At 33.8% G+C, this 22,413-nt stretch overlaps 1 protein-coding gene across 6 annotated transcripts in view; it reads left to right on the top strand.

The window, feature by feature from the left end:
* The window catches only part of LOC121410368 (talin-1-like), a 106,809-nt gene that overhangs the window by 71,317 nt on the left and 13,079 nt on the right, over positions 1–22,413 (top strand). For all 6 annotated transcript variants that reach the window (XM_041602402.1, XM_041602407.1, XM_041602406.1 and 3 more), the window contains 9 exons: positions 4,799–4,945; positions 6,307–6,476; positions 6,989–7,149; positions 8,762–8,910; positions 9,238–9,354; positions 9,650–9,835; positions 10,288–10,392; positions 12,073–12,178; positions 13,090–13,214. In XM_041602402.1, the coding sequence (XP_041458336.1) occupies positions 4,799–4,945; positions 6,307–6,476; positions 6,989–7,149; positions 8,762–8,910; positions 9,238–9,354; positions 9,650–9,835; positions 10,288–10,392; positions 12,073–12,178; positions 13,090–13,214 (1,266 nt within the window). The remainder of the gene's footprint in view (positions 1–4,798; positions 4,946–6,306; positions 6,477–6,988; positions 7,150–8,761; positions 8,911–9,237; positions 9,355–9,649; positions 9,836–10,287; positions 10,393–12,072; positions 12,179–13,089; positions 13,215–22,413) is intronic.

The raw sequence follows: 22,413 nt of genomic DNA, 5'->3' as shown, positions 1-22,413 counted from the left end.
TCATCCCATTTTAGAAAAAGGTTTTATGTTATTGTTTTTATCAATCTTTTTTTTCTATTTCTTTTGTCTCCCTTCTCTCTCTAACACTCTTTCTGTTCTATGCCTTTATTTGTTTTTCTTTCCACCAATTTTCCCATTCTGTCATCACAGTTCATGCTCATTTTTCATCACTTTGTCTTCTAACCCTTGTACCATTGAAATCCAACCCTTCTATTCTATTTTTCTATTGTCTGTTCTCTTAATAAGTTTTGTAGATTTTTTTGTTTTGTTTATTTATAGTGTATTATGTGTCTGTCTATAGAAGAGGGCTGCCAGAGGCATAGTAGAGTCTTTGTCTTTCCTCTTTTTTTATGTTCTTTTCTTTGTATTGTTGATAATATTGTGATGCTTTTTTTCTTCTCTTTCTTATGTATATGTTGTTTTTCTGTCCAAATATAAAGTTTCAAGTACTGTTTACCCCAGCATGTAGCTACAATCTGATTACCCAGTAGCTCCATATAGACTATTATCAATTAGATTATTACATGTATATATACTCTTAGTGGTTCAACACATTACACTCATGATTGAGGGATCATATTAAAATTGAGGGGTAAGAATTTACCAGGAAAGGGAAACATAAACATTCTTTAGAAGTAATCAAAATACATTTTTATTGGGGGATATGGATGGGAGGGGGTATAAATCAAACTTTCATTCTCGGTTTAGCAATGTGACTGTAATTAAAAGTGTGGGTGCATCGTGGTCTACTGGTTCTGACTCTCGCCTTTTAAACAGAGGGTCATGGGTTCGAATCCTAGCCATGGCGTGTTTTCCTTCAGCAAGAAAGCTATCCACACTGCTGCACTCGACCCAGGTGAGGTGAATGGGTACCCGGCAGGAGTAATTCCTTGCATGCACTGAGCGCCGGTGATGGTAGCTCGTGCTGAAGCTGGGGTAATAATAGCAGCGCTTTGTGTCCTCTGGCAAAAAGCAATTTATAAATCCAGCTTTTATTATTAATATTATTATTATTATTATTATTATTATTATTGTTATTATTATTATTATCATTATTATTAAATTGTAAATTACATTATGTAAAAGAAAATGGGACTGGATATAGTCAAGAGATATGTCATTCTCATATTGCCCTCTTCCCTAAGATATAGTATACTGGATGAGAATCACATGTTACCACAATTTCTTTGATTGAAGTAATCTTTCTCATTATTCAAATGGTCACATTTTTTCTCCCAGAGTCCCAATTACAGTGAAATTAAATAGTCAAAATTAACATGAAGAGTGATATTCAGCCACATTCTGTCTTTACTGATCCTTGTGTTTTGCATGAATTGAACGGCATGGATTTATGTCATATATAGACTTGAGATAAAAGAGTGAATTATGTGTTGTAATTGTCATGGTTTAAAGAAGTATTGTAAATTAGTTGGAGTGATGATGGAATTTTGTAATGAGTTGTGTACAAAATATGGAATTTTATTTCATTGTCCTTTTGAATTATTTCTGAATGATTTTTTTTTCTGATGATAGAATCTATGATATGTTCTTGTGTACTAATTTTGCAGTCTGAACTCTTTTTTGCATAAATGAATTATCTTGAGATGACATCCACATCATTTGTATTAAAGAGGAAGTTGGGTTCACAATCATACTGTTTCACACTGTATGCCCAGTGCCTAAATTCATATAATTTTTTAGAGGTATCACAATCTGAGATTTAATTCATTATATTGGAATTCAAGGTAGAATTCATAACGATCTATTTTTCTTCAACATTACAATAATCTTTAGGATTCTGTTATGATTGAAGGTCTTTCTTTGGAAGATACGTTATTATGTTTATAGTTAGATCCTCCTTGTTTTTTTTTTGTCTTGCCTGCATAGCAGAGCAAGATTATAGGCATAACTGTTCCTATATTGGAGGTGGCTGCGGCGGGTGCGTCGTCAACATTGAAATCTTAATAACCAAGGTTAAGTTTTTGAAATTTCCTCCTAACTAAAAAAGTATATGGATCTAGTTCATGAAAATTGGACATAAGAGTCATCAAATACCATTGAAATTCTGTGTGAGTTTTAGGTCACATGACTAAGGTCAAAGGTCATTTAAGGTCAATGAATTTTGGCCATGTGTTTTGTTGTTGTTGAATTGCCATTATAACTTAAAGTTAATATATGGATCTAGATCTAGAAATGTAGACATACGGGTAATCAAGTATTAGTAATCGCCTCGCATGAGTCTTTCTAACATGATCAAGGTCAAAGGTCAGTAAGGGACTATTTACTTATGAATTGTGTCTTTTGTGAATAAATATTCAATAGTTTTCAAAGTCAGCACTGCTGATATATTGAATTGCGAAATGCAGGAGAGACTGCCAGAGGTGTTCCATTTGTTTCGCACAAATTTAAGACTTTTCAAACTAAAACACATAATTAGAATAACTTTATGATATGATTTCTTATATGCCCATCCAAGATGGGACATATTATGGTATCACGCTCAGTGTCCGTCTGTCTGTCCATTAACTCTTCTTTGTAAACATAATAAATTCAGTTTGACTTAACCTAGTCTCATATAATTTGGTGTGTAGAATACCAGCATGGACCCTAGGAGCCTATTGATATTTAGGTCAAAGGTCAAGGTCACAGTGACAGCTTTTCATCTTGCCATTTTGCAGTCCTTTTAAATGCAATAACTTCAGTTTAACTTAACCTAGGCTCATATAATTTGGTGTGTATGATACTAAGGTGAAGTTGCCACCTTCTACTTTTCTTGCTTGACCAATAACACCATTTCCCGCATTACAGGCAGGCGTATTATGTGCTTGCCTTAGCGCCACTTTTGTTAAGAGATATAATACAAAATTTTAAAAGGGATGTCATAATTATCTAGGTGAGCCATTCCAACTTTTATGAACTGCCCTCCAGGGGGCTCTGTATAAAAAATATTTTATAATCACCTTTCTCATCAAGTCTTCAGTATGATCCAACCGAGGATCAAACCCTCTACCTGTTGTTAATGAGGTGTATTGAACCGACATTCTCAATTGAATAGAGTCAGAGCTAGATATGTTTATGCTATCCTGAATTTTAAATGGTTACATGCATGAAAATATACATATATATGCATGTTATAATTCATATATTGTACCCACCTGCAGATTTGCCTGCAATGTCGTTGTTGAGTGTCAAATTGCCATGTGCAACTCAACCATTATATTCAAGCTGAATTGTAAAACAAATATGAAATCAGATACCAATTGTTTTTCTAACCCATTCAATCCCCTCTCATCAAAAGATCAAGTTTTCTTTTGCTCTGCTGAAGAACTAACACTTGCAAAGAATTGAAAATGGGACAGCTTGAGTATGGTTGCTCAGATGAGGAGAAAATGATTCCTTTAATAATTGGAGTGAAGTTTGCATGAAATTATTCTGTTGGAAGTATGAGTCACTGATATACATATGGTTAACAAAATGGTTGAATGTTTGTGTTGATCTATCAGTCAAGTTTGAAACATTAGCTGAGCAATCTTTTGTTTATAATATTTGAGAATTAAATGCAAATAAAATTTCACTTTCTATTGTCATGCAACAACTCTTATTGTATATTTTTACCTGAAGATTTTTTAAAAGTTCATTGAATCTATGATGTGTAGTGGTAAACCTGGGATTTCCATTGTTCCTATAGGATTCTTTCTATGTTTTTGAAGTATAAATATTCCATTGAAGTAGAATAAATATCTTTTTATAATTGTAGCAAGAATACAGTCCTTTGGATGGAGAGAGGAAGATTACAATTCTTATATAAAGTGACTTTTATGGTAGATTGGTATTATATTCAAGGTTCACTGAACTAAACATATATTACACATCTAGATATAGATACATGATTTACAAGTAGCTTCATTATGATATCTTTCATGTACAGTTCATGTCATTTTGTAGACTACAGGGAGATTATAAACACTGTACCATTCATGCTGAAGAAACGTATCACTTTCGACTGTGGTAATTCAATACATCTCAGAATCCATGGAGAATCAGTTAATCTGTGTTGTCTCTATATCCTGATACAACGCTATATAATCACTTAGAGATCAGTTACTTTATAGGCCAGAGTAATTAATTCATTTCATTGCTTGGATACTGAATGAATCCTATCTGTTCTCTCTATGTAAAGAGTTCAAGATGGATGCAAATTTTAAATCCTTAGCAAGTACTGTGTATCAATCACGATTGGGCTTGATTTTTTATTTCCGAACAAAGTGAGGAATTATTTTGGGAATGTAAAATCCCAGGGTTCAACAAAGATTTAATTATATTCTCACTTCTCTGCTAGCATACGACTTCATCTAGTTATCATTTTAAAAGGGAGTGATACTGGGTTAATCAACATGCGGTCAGAATTAGTGAAGATATTTCGATACCTTGCGGATCGTTTTAGGAGTGGGCTTACCCCCAATGAGCTGATGATCATTAGTGGTCTTGTTATTGTTGCATATTGCTGTGTTATCTTTTTACAAAGAAATAAATGGGTAAGAGAAAGCAAACTTCCTGCAGCTCCGTGGTTGTGTAGTTCTGTTGGTGATTATGTCAGATTGCATCTTTTTATTCCAAAGTATTCTGTGGAGTCACTGTTGAGGATAGGAATAAAGCGATGGAATAATATGAATTCTGTGTCATTTACTATGTTATTGATAGATAAAACCATAGTATTGTTTGTTGTCTTTCATACTTGGAGATGAAATCAATTCTTATTTTGTCTTGTTTTTTTTCTTCTTTGAATGAAATGTTATAGGTTGCAGAGAGAATCAAGAAGTCTGTGCAGGATCTTGGCAATTCTTGCATTGGTTTGATTAAAGAAGCAGGTAACGTGCAAGGTAACCCTACAGATAAAATTTCCAAGAAAGCACTATCTGATAAGGCTAGGGACACATGTGAGAAGGTGAGTGGTCTTCAAGGTCATACCACACTAAACACTAAAAAATTGATTAAACAAAGAGCTCTTTCCACTACAGTCCGACCTCTCTTATTCGGACACGTTGGGACCAGCATCAATCCGGATAAGGGATTTATCCGGATCTGGGAGACCCAATATTAAATACACGCAGCAGCGCTGCCGGCTGCCTCCCCAGGCCACCGGCGGTAGCTACACTATTGTCTGTAGTGGGGGTACGGTACAGACAATATTCACTGCAAAGTCAGTGCAAATTATAGGCAGTGAAATCGATCGATTGCCAAAACTCTTGGATGATTTACCTGCTAAAATGACTGAGGTATACATCGAGCATACCTCGAAAGAAAGAGAATGACTCGATGAAACCAAGTTTTAAAATTAGATCATCGCGGCGGGTATCGCAGCTTCGCAATGTCAGCCATTGTTATACTGACTGTAGGCTCAATCATGATAGATGGCGCTGTCCGCATTGAGGCCTAAAGTTAGCTAGCAAGACATGTGTTGTTTTTCCTGTGAAGCAAAAAGAGAAACGTGATCAAATGTTTGCGCTGCACTCTGATTTACTGGAAATTATCATTCCTAAAGTTCTTTTGGTGATTTGGGTGAGATATTTTCATGAAAAATATGTTTGGTGTAGGGTGACCATGTTGGGAAATATCAAAGTGAGTTTACGTATAGGATTGAGTTTAGATTGAAATCTCATTCATTTCCTCACGTACCGGTACTAGATTAAATAAATAAAAAAAGATATCTCGGCAGGTGTGCGTCCGGATAACAGAGAGATCCGGTTAAGGGGAGGCCGCATAAGAGAGGTCGGACTGTATTTGTAATTTGAAATAAAATCTTCTGACCATCTCAATTATACAGTGTGGTAGATATAAAGGCTTTCTGTTATAGCAATGTTGTTTTTTATGCACACTGGACATGTAAGTAGTGTTAATATACGTAATGATGCATATTATCAGTTGTAATCCTGAACAGTGATCGCCTGAACTCATTGTGAAGTTCGTGCAGAATCTCTCTTTATTTTCCCTCTTATGCTTCATCGGTTTTGAATTTAATATTTTCTTTTAATGAATGAAACCATTCCACCAGAGTTAAAAGAAAATATTGAATACATGATAATGAATCCAAAGTAGATGTAGGTAAATCAACCTCTTGGCAGAAGCTATTCCTTGTTATACTGGGAGAATGTTTATTCATGTAAATCCCAAGTTTGCAAACATGCTTCAACTTCACATACTCTTCTTGCAAAACATGTTTATAACAATGTGTTGATAAGCGTTTGAATTGATATACTCTGAAAACAAATTTTACACTTCCATAACCATGTTGTTGTTTTTTGACAGGCTAACTTTGTAATGGCAGCATTACAGGCTGGTTCGCGAGGTACTCAGGCTTGTATTGATGCAGCTAGTACAGTATCTGGTATCATTGGTGATCTTGATACTACCATTATGTTTGCATCAGCTGGTACACTCTCTGCTGAACCAGATATTGGCTCATTTGGTGATCACAGGTGAGTGCAGTCAAATATTCTTGACCATTTCAAGGTTACTTTTTAACTACACTCATATATTTGTAGTGTTCTTTCGTCACTGCATTATGTGTCGAGGTTTAAAGCCTGTCACAATGTTTATTCCTTTGTTCCTCTCCCTATCATACATAGTCCAATTATATGCTTTAATTTCTCTTTATGTGTATTTTATTCTTTGTATCATGTTGATGCATTTATGTATAAATAATCATAAATTGAATATACCATGTATTTCACATACAGAATTTTCTGTTTTCTCTTGAATGAGGGACTTTCTAAGAGCACAATTTTATAATTTCTCATAAATGTATATTCTCATGATGAAACAATACAAATCTTTTGACAGTGAATCCATAATAGATATAACCACTCATATTATTCTATCAAAAGGCTTTTTTGTCAATCTGTGAATATTTTCAATTTTTATGTAACTGAATATTTAATCAAGATATCAAGTTTTGTCGAGATCATGGAAGATAAATTGTTATTTACAGAGAGAACATCTTGAAGACTGCGAGAGCTTTGGTAGAGGATACCAAGACCTTGGTTTCAGGAGCTGCAGATAGTCAGGAACAGCTTGCTATTGCTGCTCAGTCTGCCGTTGGTACCATTACACAACTTGCTGATGTTGTCAAATTAGGAGCTGCAACCCTTGGTAAGTCAACCTGGGCTAAATCTTAACCAACCCTTACATACATTAGTTGGTTTGACATATGAACCACTTTTGGCCTAAACTTGAAGTGGCTTTAAAGTATGCTTTGTGTAGGTTGAATATAGAGAAAAAGCAATATTGAATACAAGCTTCCATCAAAGATTACTAGATTCCTACTGGTTTCCATGGTTAATGCAAATGAGCTCTCAGCTCAGGCCAAAGCAACAAACATGAGTTTTGGAATTATTGAACATTTTTTCACCAAAAACTGATGCTCGCATACAATATGTACCATATAAAATTTTATCCTGTGTGTTTTAACCAATAATGTAGATGGTGACATTACTGATAAAACTTTGATAAAATGAGATCCTACAATATTAAAAATAGCTCAAATTCTTTTAGAATGATTCTGCACTTTCCCAATAGCTCTGATGAATTCATAGGTATCCTCATCAGTCATGCTTTCAACTATCAAATATCAAACTCCTTTCCATGGTGATTAATGATCCAGTGAAGCAGTGTTTTCCATATTTGCCTATAATTATTGTTATTATTTTTAAAATATTTATCAGCAGAACATAAATGAATATCTGTTTGATATCAAACATGATTACATAAAGAAGAGAAAAAAAAAGAAATAGAGAGAAGGTTGGCAAATAATAGGACATCGAGATGAATATTTAGACTAGGCCCGTTTCGGGTACACGTGTACACGCACGGTCAAGTCAGTGCACGTGTACTAAATTCCATCACCGTGTACACGGTAGCATCTGCATAAACAAGCTCACAGCCTCACATTAAATCTTAGTTCTCAGACACTGCACATGTTTTAATTACTAATATGTCAACATATTTCAATTAATCCAGAGTGAGTTCACTTCCAAAATCGCCAATTTAATCCACATTCTTTCTGGAGACTCACGTTTTTGTACCACGAAATCGGCACGAAATGGGTCTGCTCCGGTCTCAAAAGCTCGAAAGCGTTGCTCAATCACACTCAGAGTCAATTTGAGAATCACCAATTGCGATAGCGATCATCGCTACAACTTACGTGTTATACGCTCGCACACAAGCCTACAAATAAACGCTCTTCAAATTGGCAACATAATAATGAAAATTAATCGATAACTTCAGTTACACTTATTCTGCAGCGATCTGTGCATGCATGTACGGTACAGTATACAAAATGCGCATCCACCGAGCGTCGGCGATAGCTAGGGCCCTGCACTGATTTTCTTTTGCATTCTTTATTAATTTAAAGCGCTGCTAAGCCGAGTAAACTTTTAATTTGCACCAATTTTTGTGGATTGATACTTCAAACTTCTCAGGTAAGCTTTAAAACCGTGACTTAGGCTATATAGACCCCTTTTTATGACATATTGATGCGGGTCCGTGTCGACATGAAAACAGAACTCGCTCTCACAGTGTTTACAACGTGTACACGACCGAAAAACACGCCGTGTACACGTGCATCAAAAATGGACTTTCAAAACGGGCCTAATTTAGACTGTGAAGGTTAAACACTCCATTTAATTTGATTTTTGCATTTTCATCATCTTTTCCTATTTTATCATCTTCCATCCATCTATTTCTTATAAATTGTGTCTGATAGGTGGAGATGATCCAGATGGTCAAGTTCTTCTCATCAATGCTGTGAAAGATGTGGCCTCTGCTCTGGGTGATCTTATCTCATCAACCAAGATGGCTGCAGGCAAGAGCAGTAATGACCCAGCAATGGAACCACTCAAGAACTCTGCTAAAGTAAGCTCATTCTCTTCCTATTTTTTTCTTTATATGAGGTTTTATAACCCTGTCACAGATATCATATAGTTAGGATAAGGTGTCATGAAGGGCATGAACATGAGGGTACAGGCTAATTGTGACATGTGCTTTTTTGTGTGTTTTTTTAATGTTCAAATCCTCACCCGTTAGGTTGTTTAATCAGTAAAGATAAAGGATATTCTTTTTATATTAGGTAATTGTATTTGGATTTGAATAACATGTACAATTACCGGTTTGAGAAATTTACATACATGTATAGCACTCTTCTAGTACTCTTTCTTTGTTGTGATGTTTTATGTTACATAGCTGATGGTAACAAATGTAACATCTTTGCTGAAGACTGTGAAGAGTGTTGAAGATGAAGCAACAAGGGGTACCAGAGCTCTTGAAGCAACCATTGATGCTATTGTACAAGAAGCTAGGGTGAGTATCAAATCTCCATGTATATCATCTATTTTATAATTGTTTAAAAATTCAATAATGGGTCAACATGATTCATGGTAAAGAAGAAAAATTGTGAAATTATATATGAATAAATATTATAATGCAATAATCTTTTTCATTCTCTCTTCCCTATTGTTATTGCAATCCATGATTTCTTCTCTTGGGGATAATTGTTCTTGAATGATACGACGAAAGATAAAGTGATATTTGTGAGTTGTTTGTCTTCCACAGTTTGTCCAGTATCTAAAGTCTGTTTCTCTTGCTATGTTCATAGATACTTGACACCGCTCCACCATCAGATTCACTTGCCTCTCCAGAAGAACTTATCCGTAGTACCAAGCAAGTTACTCTGGCTACTGCCAAAGCTGTTGGAGCAGGTAACTCATGTCGGCAAGATGATGTCATCCAAGCATCTAATGTCTCCAGGCAGGCTGTCTTTGAAATGCTTGACACTTGCAGGGTAAGCTCATGATGGATAGATGGAAGATGGAGAAGGGGTCTGGTCATGACATGAACACAGGCACCTTTCTAAGTAAAGAAGAACAGTTGAAACCCCTTCTTGAAACTCCTCTTTTATATGTGTATACTTTAATATAAAACTGGTGGCTTCAGTTCATGTGTCATTGAATTTCCATAAATAAGTTTTCTCTACCCATTCCAGATATTGAATTCAAGACAAAATACAAAAAATAGAAGTGCTCTAATAGTTTTACTAAGACAGAAATATCAAGAAATAGATAAGCTTTACTGAGACAGAAATATCAAGAAATTGATAAGCTTTACTAAGACAGAAATATCAAGAAATAAATAAGCTCTACTAAGACAGAAATATCAACATGATATTTATTTTCTATTAAAGTGTTATACCACCTAACCTTGTAAGGAATGTTTAGAGATTGTCTTTAATTGCAGAGGGCAGCTCCTATTGCTGAGAATCCTGAGGTTAGGAACCGTACCTTGATGGCTGGTCACCAGTGTGCTGATGCATTCAGATGTCTTCTGGAACAAGTTCATTCAGTAAGTCATGAGTAGGATAGTAAAGAATTTCACATGATGTGAAAGTTTGATAGATCTAATGAACACAATAGCTTTGCCTTTTCGAATAAATTTATTATGCTTTCACCCCAAGCAATTTTACTGTAGTAATAAGTAAATTATTATATTTTGTGTTTTTCTATGATAAGAAAGTTTAGAGAGTGAAATTAAGCAAATTCTTAGTATGTAAATCAAGGTTTGAAAATGGTGAAAGAATTGCTGATTTGATATAGAAAATTGATAATAATGTGCTTTTGTTTTAGTGTACAATGTGCAATGCAAAATTACTTTGTGATCTACTTTTTTGTTACATCACTAAAGAAGAAAATGATATGTGTTACTAGGAGTAAATGTTGATGCTCATAGACTCGGCAAGTATTAATTACAGCATAGAGTATGCATCATATTTTATTGTGATGTGATATGGCAGAGCGATGGTGTGCTTTTATGACATATTTGTTGGTTTGGTTTTATTCATCATTGAAAATACGTGAAATATAAACAAAATGTACATTGCATGATCAAATGATTATATGTAACAATAGCAATACAGAACAATGAATGTAATTCAAAATATAGAAATCATATCGTAAGGATAACCTGTATCAGATTGGCTATTAATAGCCAATCTGTTCTTTCCTGGGTCCCAAAATATAAATAGATTAAATTAATATTACAATTTCTATGACATTTACAATTTGATATAAAACATTATATAACAATTTAAAAGTATGTGTGCATGAACATGCGGGTTACGGTTAGGGTTAAGGTTAGATATCTAGACAGTCCAAACATGAAATCATCATTACATATTTTTTGTTATTTCTATAATTTCTTATTTATAAGTTGAACAATTCTTTAGGATGCTATGAGGAATTGCTATACAATTTTTCACATCAAAATTAGAAGTTACATTTACAATTTTTCAGTGTAAGGTTTTTATAGGCAAGATAACTTAGTTCCCTTTATGTGTATGGTATCTCAAAGTCTTAATTTTCTTCGTTAAAATTAGCAGGCAACATATCATGGAATGATTGATATAAGACACAATAAAGTGAAATTTTATGTTACTGTAAAGTATTCCAGTCTAGAGTATCATGAACTTCATGCACCGGCCTGAGCTCTGACAGTTTTTATTTTAAATGATCCTCTTTGTAGTCTTTGTATCATGCTCATACAAGATTTGGTTGCTGGTAACCAGTTGATGTCCACATATTAATGTGGCAAAATTTGTGATGGTATGAAATTTGGATGTTTATCTTCCATTGGCATGCATTTTATAAGCTGTTTAGGTGTTGTGCAATATCTTCAAACTTCAAGGAAATAACCAATCTTTTATTCAGTGTATTCTCTGCCATCGACCCTCCTCTCCTCATACTTTACCTGCTTTAAACAGTCTATCCTTACCTTGAAAGCCCTATTAAAAGTTGTTGTTAGAAGTCTTTTCCTTGAAGAACATGAGTTAATGTTACACTACAGAAAGAACAGGAGAATGCACATTACTGAGTGATTAAGAGAACTAATGGATTGTAATAGGTGTTTGCGGTTAGCCATCTTGTGTCAATAAAAGAATTATATTAGTAATTTACATATGTAATAAACAAGTAAAGTGACGTCAGACCATGTATCAAATGTTTTAGTTCATTACGTTCTTGTAAACAGAACATTCAGAAGCCAACACCAGACGGGAAACAGAGACTTGTTCAACATTCTAAGCGTGTAGCACATACAGTCAGTGAGCTTGTTCAACATGCAGAGCAACTCAAAGGTATGCCATTCTTCTTACCATTCAGATGTTTTTTAATTGAACATGATTACAGAGAATTCGATTAACATTCTCAGGCAAGTGTATATCAGTCATAATGGGCTTTCATTGATTTTAATGGGTATATTTTTTTTGCTATTTAACGTCTTTGTGCATGTGACGGCTTGTCCGATGTTCATAAATTTGTACCAAAATATTTGTGAAGCTTCAAATATACATTATGCAATGGCTTGTTATGTTAAGGTGTGGCTTTGTAAGAATTGTAAGTAATTAAGTGGGGTGGAAATTTAATCCCCTTGATATAGGATTAAGTCCAGTATTTATCCAACATGCTACAAGAGAATGGTGACTCTATCTTGTGTATGTCCCAGTAAAGGGCATTATTCATAGTTGATTTATACTGTTGCAAAAATTTAAGTTCATAGTATATTAAAGCAAGCAATAGATAAAGCATATTATTGACATGAAATATCATTTGAAGTGCAATATTAAATTCAGTGTACAGCTCATATCTGAGAAGTTATTATGCAAAATGCTATTCTGTAAATAAAAGAAAGAGGATGCATAAAAAAATATTTGCATTTTTTTTACCTTGAAGCTTGAAGCTTTATCCAACTATACTGTCCATATGATTAGCCCTTGGCACTGCAACATTCTTGTAAGAATGAAAAACTGTTTTTATTTGCTGTGACCAGTGAAAACACTTATAATGTATTCATCAACTAGATTTGCCCACACTGTGATGATGTCTGTCTAAGCCAATAACATTGTGTGCTTATTGTAAACACAAAGAGCATTACCTTTCACAACAGATGCAATGTACTGGACATGTTTCCACATGAATATAGAGTTGTTGAAGATGGCACCCATATGACTGTTTAATGATGTTGAATAATTTTGTCATGAATGGATAGGTGCTGATTGGGTGAACCCTGATGATCCTAATGTTATTGCTGAGAATGAACTCCTTAGTGCTGCCAATGCCATTGAAGCTGCTGCAAAGAAACTATCCCAGCTGAAACCACGTCAAGGTGCTAGGGTAAGTTGTCCATTATTGTTCACTCATAAACTCCCAAACTCACCCACTCTAATACTTGTGTAATTGGTTTGAGAGGTTTTGTATTGATCATATTTCATTCTTTTACTTATGGATGTTCTGTGTGTTATATTAACAATTTCAATGCTTAGGATTGGCGTATTGCATCAACCTCTGAAAACCACTCTCAGATAATGTATGTTTGTCTTTTGTTTGATTGATGAGTCCATGTTGATTTTGGGATAATGCTGCTTTGTCAATTTCCCCCCATTTAGCATGACATTGTAGAGAACTATATATTCAGAGTTGAAATTATACAGACAACCAATATTGCTGAAATTATGATAATTATGTTGAGAACTAATGATGTACAACCCATTCAGATTTGCTGAAGAAATTTAGAGATTAAGATTTTCTTTCCCTTTCCAGTAGTTATTTCCCCCTGTCATTTGTAAAGTGGGAACTTAAAAAGAATTTCCATTCAGATTTACAAATCTTGTAGATTGTAGTAGTTTTGTTTACTGTATTTACTGTATTGATGCTTTCCCAAAGTTAAAAATAATCATTTACCAGCTTAGATGCTCATGTATCATAAGTATGGATGTTTAGGGATGAGTTCTAGCATAGAAGTCCTCTATTAGGACAAATAGCAATCTGCAGATAAAATACATACATTATAATTTTGATTTTTTTTCTTTGTTAAATTATGAAAAAATGAAATGACTGTGTGTGTGTGTGTATGGAATGTAATTATAACAGTTTGTGTCAAGACCGTAATTAGACATTAAATTCAAGTTTTATGGGGATTACTCTCTGATTACTATACTTACTATCTCATTGACACAAAGTATGAGCTCTGGTTTAATTCAAATTTAAGCCATGGTCTAATTATGTGTTGAAATTATTGGAGGTGAACAATGTAAAAATTTGAATATACAGTCTTGACACTTTTTTCACTGGCCCCTTTCTGACAATTTATAATGATGAAGAAAACAATTATATTCATCATTCCTTGTCATTACATTGGAGTGCAAAGATGATTGTGTGAATGTGTATTCTTGAGATAAGATCCCTTTTAATGTAATAGAAGTATTAGCACAGACAATTGTAAGTAGTATTTTTTTTTAATTTCCTGTTTTAAACATAGAATTAAGCAGTGTTAATTCTACAAGCATAAACATTTAGAGTTGTCAAATGGATTGCCACCTGTTTATATAACAGTAACTATTGAAATGTGAATATGAACAACGATACTTTGAAAATAAATCCCAATATATGATAATAAATATTAGCTTAGACAAACATCAATATCAGTTACTATAATCATCATACTTTGTTTACTTGTTGATGTTGATATGGAAAGAAGTGAAAATGGGTTCTAATTATTGAATTTGCATGAACTGTAACCATAAACCCCAACCGATGTGCATAGTTCTTATCTGAATTCCTCTACTCTGCCATATTTCCTTCCCAACTGCTCTATAAGACTGACTGGAAGTAGTCTACATATGACTCATGTTTCTCAATCTACTCTGAAAGAAGATTGAATATATTGTATGTTAAATGCCACCTATGTTTTGTAATAACCAGACGGGCATAATCCCTGTTGTAACTTTCAGGAGACAGTATCTTCCCCCTAGGAAATATATTTTATTTAAATAAATTTTAACCATGTTAGATGCACTAGGTTATGTTACTAAGTATTTGTACAAAACAATATACATCTTGATACTTTCGTAGCAACTTGACTGGCTGGAATCCTCTTTACTGATATTCAAGTCTCTTCATTTTACAAGAATCCACAGTAAACAGAGACAAGATAATTCTATATCATTAAAAAAAAGGCTATTTAACATGACTAAACAAATAATGTGATCACATTGGTGGTACAACTTGTTTTTCTCCCTGATAATTATGAATGGATTCTGTCAGGTAAAGTTGATGCTTATTGAATTATTACTGTGTACCTTTAGTACTGCTCACCTGTGCCACTTGTTAGTTGTACCTGAATTCATCCTTGCCAAAACACAGTCTCATTCTCAAAATAGTTATCTATCAGGAATGCTTCGGCAAATCCATTATATTTTCAATATTATTTCTACTATTTTTTAAGCAGGAAAATTTGTATTTAGTCTCATCTTACTGAGTATGAATATCATGAATTTCATTCTGAATTTTTTTCAAAATTTGTTATTCACCAGAGGGTATTTACTGAAGAGTATTTCATAAAAGTGATACACATGACTTGACATGCAATTAGTAAAATATCTAAACCTAATTTTCTCCCTGTTGGTTCAAACAAAGTGAACTTTAATTCTATATAACCCTTTGACTATTGCATTCATATACCTGTTAATAAGAAGGATTCCAATTAACATACAATTTTAGATTTATCTCATGGGAATCAACTGATAACATGTGAACTGTAAAGTCATATATGAATATAGACAGCCTTATAAAGCACATCAGGGTGGTGTTTCACAAAGATTTCAGTATGACTTAGAGTCGCACTTAAATGCCGACGAGTACATGATATGCAACGTGCAGTCTTATTGATCAATGCGCAGTAGTGCGCTTCCTCTTCGCATTTTCTGACCAATGCGGTCATGCCTTTATACCGCATGCAACTAGACATTTAAGTGTGACTCTGAATACTTAAATCTTTGTGAAACACCCCCTGTTTCTGTTTGTACATGTACAGCTGTGGTTATTTTTTGAAATGTTGGTAACTGTACAGCACTGTTTCCTCCTCCAAGAAGTTTCTTTCTAATTCATGTCCATCGTTCAATTTTTTTTTTGAGCAATGTTTGAAGATATGTGATTTGGGAGGTTGTAAAATGATCATCATGTGTACAGAATGTGAGGGGATTTTTTTTTCAGAGAATAGATAATTATGACAATAACCACCTTGAGCTCTCTGCAGACATACATGTGTGCTTCATAATATTCATAGTTATTATAATTAAACACGAAACAGAATGAATTGATCAAATTATCCAGATAAATGTACACGAGCATTAAGTACAATAATGAATCAAACAATAGAGATACAGGTCTGAATTAATCTCCATTCAAACTTTTATTGTTAGATGTTATCTGTTCTGTAATTGCTTGTGTTGCTCTTTAACACATATTCACTCATTGCTTATTTGTTTGTCTGTATTTCTGTCTGTGGCTTATTTCATTCCCCTCACCATCATCTCTCGGCACATATCATCCTTTGCATTGTCACATGACACACAGTATGGTGCATCTGAGGGAACCCCTATGTGGAATAAAGTCTTACGAGGAGAGGACTTGTCATTTGTATGTACACATCACTCAGGCATGCTCAGTCTCCTCACACTTAACTCACCCAGACTCTTGACCCATTGCTCTTACCACACACAAAACCCTTATCCATCTAATTCCTTGCCATACACCCATATCCGTACCCCTACCACACAGTCTGAACCTGTTATTCATCACTGAAGATAGTGTCTCTATCACAATTACCACATATTTGACTTTTCCCAGTTTCACCTGATTACTGATACTATATAATCATACCTTACTCAGGTTGTCACACTTAAGCCCCTGCCACACCTTAGCTCAACCCAATTTCTACTTTACCCTTGCTTACATCTCTTTATCTCCTACTTTGTATCAGAGCCCGTAATAGCTTCTCATATTCCCTGTCTGTGATTGACTATGAATAATCAGGAAGCAATGATTACATTTTCCACTACTATATCTGCTTTTATCTCTCAAGGCAAACAAAATTATTAAAAACTAGTTGTATGATTTAGGTATTATATGGAGATGACATTACCACCTGCATTAATGGAACCAGTCTAACAATTGGATGCTCCTAATAATATGTTTTATTTACTCAAAATCAATATCTAACTCATCAAATGAATATATAAACATGCTGGTTTTCCATTAATTCAAATTATCAAGGGCGGCATCCAAATAGTTTGATCAATTTTCATATTGCTTATTCAGATATGTCCTTGTATTTTTCATTATATAGTTTTATTGGATAGGGTTGAATTCCAAAAAAAGCAATTAAAGTGGACTCATCCTAGAAACATACTTCTGTATAAATCATTACAAAGAAATTATTGTATATAAATGTAGACTTGTCTTGCTTTTTAGATAAATGCAACCCATATGAACATTTTTCTTGAAAGCAAAAAGAAAATGAGATAAGCAGATAGGTAAAAGTTCCAATAATATAATATCTGACAAATTATAAGGATGCTTTGAATTTCAAATTTCATTAAAAAGCTCATTTGAATATTGGAGGAATGATGGTTTGAATATGCACTACAAACCTGTACACATACACACACCCCCATACACAAAAAGTGTAGAACTCAAGTCTTGTGGCTGTTGGATGTTTTTACCTTCACAACTATAATAACTGTATGAATATGAGATTGTCTAATGACATTTTCAGTTAGTCCCTCAAAGCATCCAGTATGATGCATAATATCAAATAACTTACACTTTAGTTTGCAAACCAGTGCCTCATTGTTCCCATTTTTATTAATTATAACAGAAACAGACATATCAAGCAAACCTCTGATTTTTCACCATCTAAAGTTGATTTAACCCTTAACAAGTGAATGATAATAAGCCTTCGTGTTGTGCCTGTCAATTTGCCTGATCATTTCAAATTTACCCTTTTCTTATTTGATTACTTTTACATGTCAACTTGTTGTGTGTTGTTATTTATATGAGTACCTGTCGTCTCACTCGTCTGTATCTTGATTTGTACTGAAATACCAAATAAATATCCTCTACAAAATACACAAAAACAAATGACACAAGAGGTGTTCATTTTCAATTGAACAGGTAGAACAAAATGAATATATCTGCAAATTTAAAGATTTATGTAGAGAACTTGCATTCATGAAATGTAAGTCTATAATCAAGTAAAATGGCATGTATAATCCTATTTTTTGTAATTTACAGAAGACTGAATGTATGCTACAACGTTCCAATGACAATAATACCATTTACTATGGGGTGATTATTTGAGTGTTTATCAGTATTTTCATAAATGAAAAAGAAATGGCAGAATGAGTTTTTATGCTTGAGCTATGGGCTTTATCATCAATTTAAGGGATTATAATTTTGTCCTAACAATGTTATTGCTTATCTCCTGTGTTGATAGAAACTTTTTGCCAAGTCTCAACTGAACCTCAATAGCTTGCCCTTCCCTTGCAATACAATAATCCCTATTTTTCCCCAGTACTGATGCACGTGATGAAAAGTGCTCCCCCTTTTGCCCCGACATAGAATCACTTTGTCCTAGTGTGTTATGGAAAGTAGGCGCGATCCAATCATTTAATTTGGGTATAATCTTGCAGATCATGTGTTGCTATTTCAGGATTGGCAATGGGTTTAGTGTAGGTGTTTGTGATTGTATTGGATCCTATGTTATAATACTGGACTAAGTAAAAATGAGGATTTTTGTAAGTACTTTGCTTTTCCAACCTATTTTTTTTTTATTGTAGGGTTCATTTGTTATCTTTGTATAAATGGGCTGACCATTTATAATATTATATGTACATAATTATATGTTGTTATTTTCAATTATTACGGGGCAACTCACTTCCAAATGAAATACTTTTTATTGAATGAGGAGGTGTTCACGTGCATGGAAATGTACTTTTTGAGTGAAGTGATGATCTGAATTGGGAGGTAGGAGACCATCAACATGTTTTAAGTAATATTAATGAAGATTACAATAAGAGGGGGTTCTATACATGTATAATTATACAGCAATGTATAGCTGCCAGTGTAGCACCCTATCATTAAAATATTGATTCTTATATGGTACAGACCAACCTCACGTGGGTGAAGGGAGGCAAGCAAAGAGTGTCACTCATCACTGGATTCAAACTCTCTGCTTTTGATAGAATCACTTCTTCAGAAACTGGACCATCCTACATCAAAGCTATAACATTTATCAGTCCCTAGTGACTGTGATCAGTCACTTTGTTAAAAAGGTTGCAGTGAAATGTTGAATTACATGTTTTCAGGAAATGACAGTTGTGTTTTAAGCTCATTATTTCTGAATTCATTGAGAATCGTGCAAATAGCATGCATAGAAATTATGATGAGTATAATATTTCCCATTTCAGGGTGTAATTTTCATTCAACCATTTGGATTCATGAGGCTGATATTGAGTCTGGAATTTCTGAAAGGGATTTACTTGAAATGAACTTCCTTTAGATTGCATGCTCATCCACCACTTGTGAAATTATGGAGAATATTACAAAACAGCACTATACTGCCACAATAATCATTGTAAAGCAGTTATTGAATGTACCAAAGTGGAATTTCTTGGGACCATCAAATTTGTCAGAGGCTAATAAAACGAGTTTGAAATAACCTTGCCTGAAAAAAATTGCTTTTATTTGTGCAATTATTGGACTTTTATGATGATATTTCTTACTTTGAATTCTTTTAAGTACATACAAAATTATCTGTTTGTCTTTTAATTTGAAAGACATATTACTACCATTTCCTAAAAAGAAAAGTTCGATTTAGCAAGCAAATTAAGTAATTTTGAGGAAAAAGTAATGGGCTTGGTTTAAAGTATTTGGATTTAACAATTTTATAGTTATCAATATACCTTACACATAACCATACTATTAAAATTGTAGGATTGAATAATGTATAGTCAGTGATTTTACGAACTGGCTCAAACCTAATTTTCGGTCAAATTTTCAAAATGTATTTTTTTGCATATTCTGAAAGCCAGTGATTCACTCTATTGATTTGCCAAATTTCAGATAAAATTTGCATTATTTAAAGAATAAGAGTATATTTAATTTTTTACGAACCAACTCAACCCCCTCCTTTAATTTTACAAACAGGCTTAAACCATACTTTGTGTACTATTAAGTCTCTGGAATGGCACGCTAGATGCTGCGTGTATGCTGTGCGTATGTGGTTTGCGCAGGGTTTGTGCCTGTGAAAAAACAAGCGCATCTCATGAATGATTTTACGAACTGGCTCAAACCGTGGTTTGTGATGCTTACAATCAGTGTGCATGGTACGCGTGATTTACGAACTGGCTCAAACCCCCATTTTGGGGAAAAATTAGCAGTTTCTAAAATGCATACTATACTTTTTATCAAATATTGAGATAATGAATATGAATGACTTCTGCATATTATAAAAGAATAGAATGTATGCTTGCAATTGGTATGAATAATTTATCTGGTTTCTTTCAAGGCATGAAGTTATGAGGGTCTGAAAAACATTCAAATTTTGAACGCGATTATCTTGAAATCATGATTTGGAGACCAGCCGAGGTTTGAGCTAGTTTGTAAAATCACTGACGATATGACAGATTATAATCCTATCCTGGTGGATATATCAGTGATCTTACGAGTAAGTAAAATCCAACTAAAACCAAGTCACATTCAAAGTTGACGGAGTAGATCTTTTATTATAATAATTTTGAGCAGTACTTTCTTTCCAACAATCAAAATTCAAGATCAAACTTAATTGCACAAATATAAAAAGCTCTAGTCCTGAGAAATTTACTCCATCAAAGAAGCACAATTTGTAATAAAATATTGTGACACCCTTTTGTTTGTTGAAGGTCTAGATTAATTTCGTACTGATAGATATCTGTATCCTAAATTAAATTTAGATTACAACAAGTGAAACATTAATGGAAATAAAAATGCAAAGAATAGATTTTAAACATGGAAAACATGTAGAGGAGTCTTTTTTAGAGGAAAAAAATGTTTAGACCAAGGTATGAAAGGGTATAATCAGTGCCTTGATATAATTTTATGATTGAGAAACTCTCTTTAAAGGAGAATGAAACCATTGGAACAAGATAGCTTGTGTGAAAACAGAAAAATCAAAGAAACAGATCAACAAAAGTTTGAGAAAAATCGGACAATAAATGAGAAAGTTATGAGCATTTAAATATTGCAATCACTAATGCTATGGAGATCCTCCCATTGGCAATGCGACAAGGATGTGTGATGTCACTGATGAACAACTCTCCCCATTATTTTAGTATATATTTCACTTGAATTGCCTCTTTTAGCACATCTATCCATAGATCATGTGTTCTTTCTACATGAGGGCATGTAATACATATTTTTAAAAAATACATCATGGATAAAGAGTTTGTATCATCATAAGAAAAAGCAAAAAGAGACATTTTGAGGGTATTTTATAGTCCACCAAAAGGAAAGTTGTTCATCAGTGACATCACACATCCTTGTCGCATTGCCAATGAGAGGATCTCCATAGCATTAGTGATTGCAATATTTATATGCTCATAACTTTCTCATTTATTGTCCGATTTTTCTCAAACTTTCTTTATTCTTATTCTTTGATTTTTCTGTTTCTACACAAGCCTATATGTTCCAAAGTTTTCATTCCCCTTTAAGTAAGATTTCAGAAAGTTAATTCTCCCACACCTTAGAGCATGATCAATTAGCAATGCCTATTCCTTAATAGTTCAATTTCTAAAAATGCTATATGATTTTCATTGCTTTTGCTCTAAGTTGTAGTTAGCCATGTAGGTTAGTTCAGACTCCCATTTTCTTCATTTGCTGATCTTCAAGCATGCTCCTGGTCTTAAAACTTGAGTCTACGCATGTACTTTAGGGTTTTCTTCCTCAATGATCACTTTTTCTTCTATTCTTTTTTTTTTGGTAAATGTAACTTGCTCATCTTTCTTTCATTGTTTACATATTTCTCTCTATTTCAGTTTTCTCTTGCTCTATCCATGTACCTATCCGTATCTTGCACCTTCTAGAATCTTTGAATATTTTTCTTGAATCTCTGTTCACTTTGACAGTTTTCAACCCAACGAATATCCTCTACTTCTCTTTCTCTCTTTATTCCCTTTCTTATCATCCTGTCTCATCATCCCTTCCATACATTTATGTGTTACAAAACTTTTTGAAAGCTCTTTCCAAGTTGAAGTTTCAAAAGTTCACTTTGTCCTTCAAACATATAAAACTGAAAAAGTCATATAAATGAATGTAGGAGTCTCAACACATCCAAGATCATTTATAAGACACATTGTTTGCACTGGCCATGTCATGTGGGTGACTTCTGTCTTTTCTAAGTCACTCTGTGCACAAATAAATAATGATATGATATGTCCTTAAAAATGAAAAATGACGAAGCACATTCAAGCCTGTCTTGATTTGATGATTAAGTATG

Source organism: Lytechinus variegatus, chromosome 3 (assembly GCF_018143015.1).
Source record: "Lytechinus variegatus isolate NC3 chromosome 3, Lvar_3.0, whole genome shotgun sequence".
NCBI lineage: Eukaryota > Metazoa > Echinodermata > Echinoidea > Temnopleuroida > Toxopneustidae > Lytechinus > Lytechinus variegatus.
The sequence above is the reverse complement of the archived record's forward strand: the minus strand, read 5'-3'. Positions and strand labels throughout refer to the sequence as shown.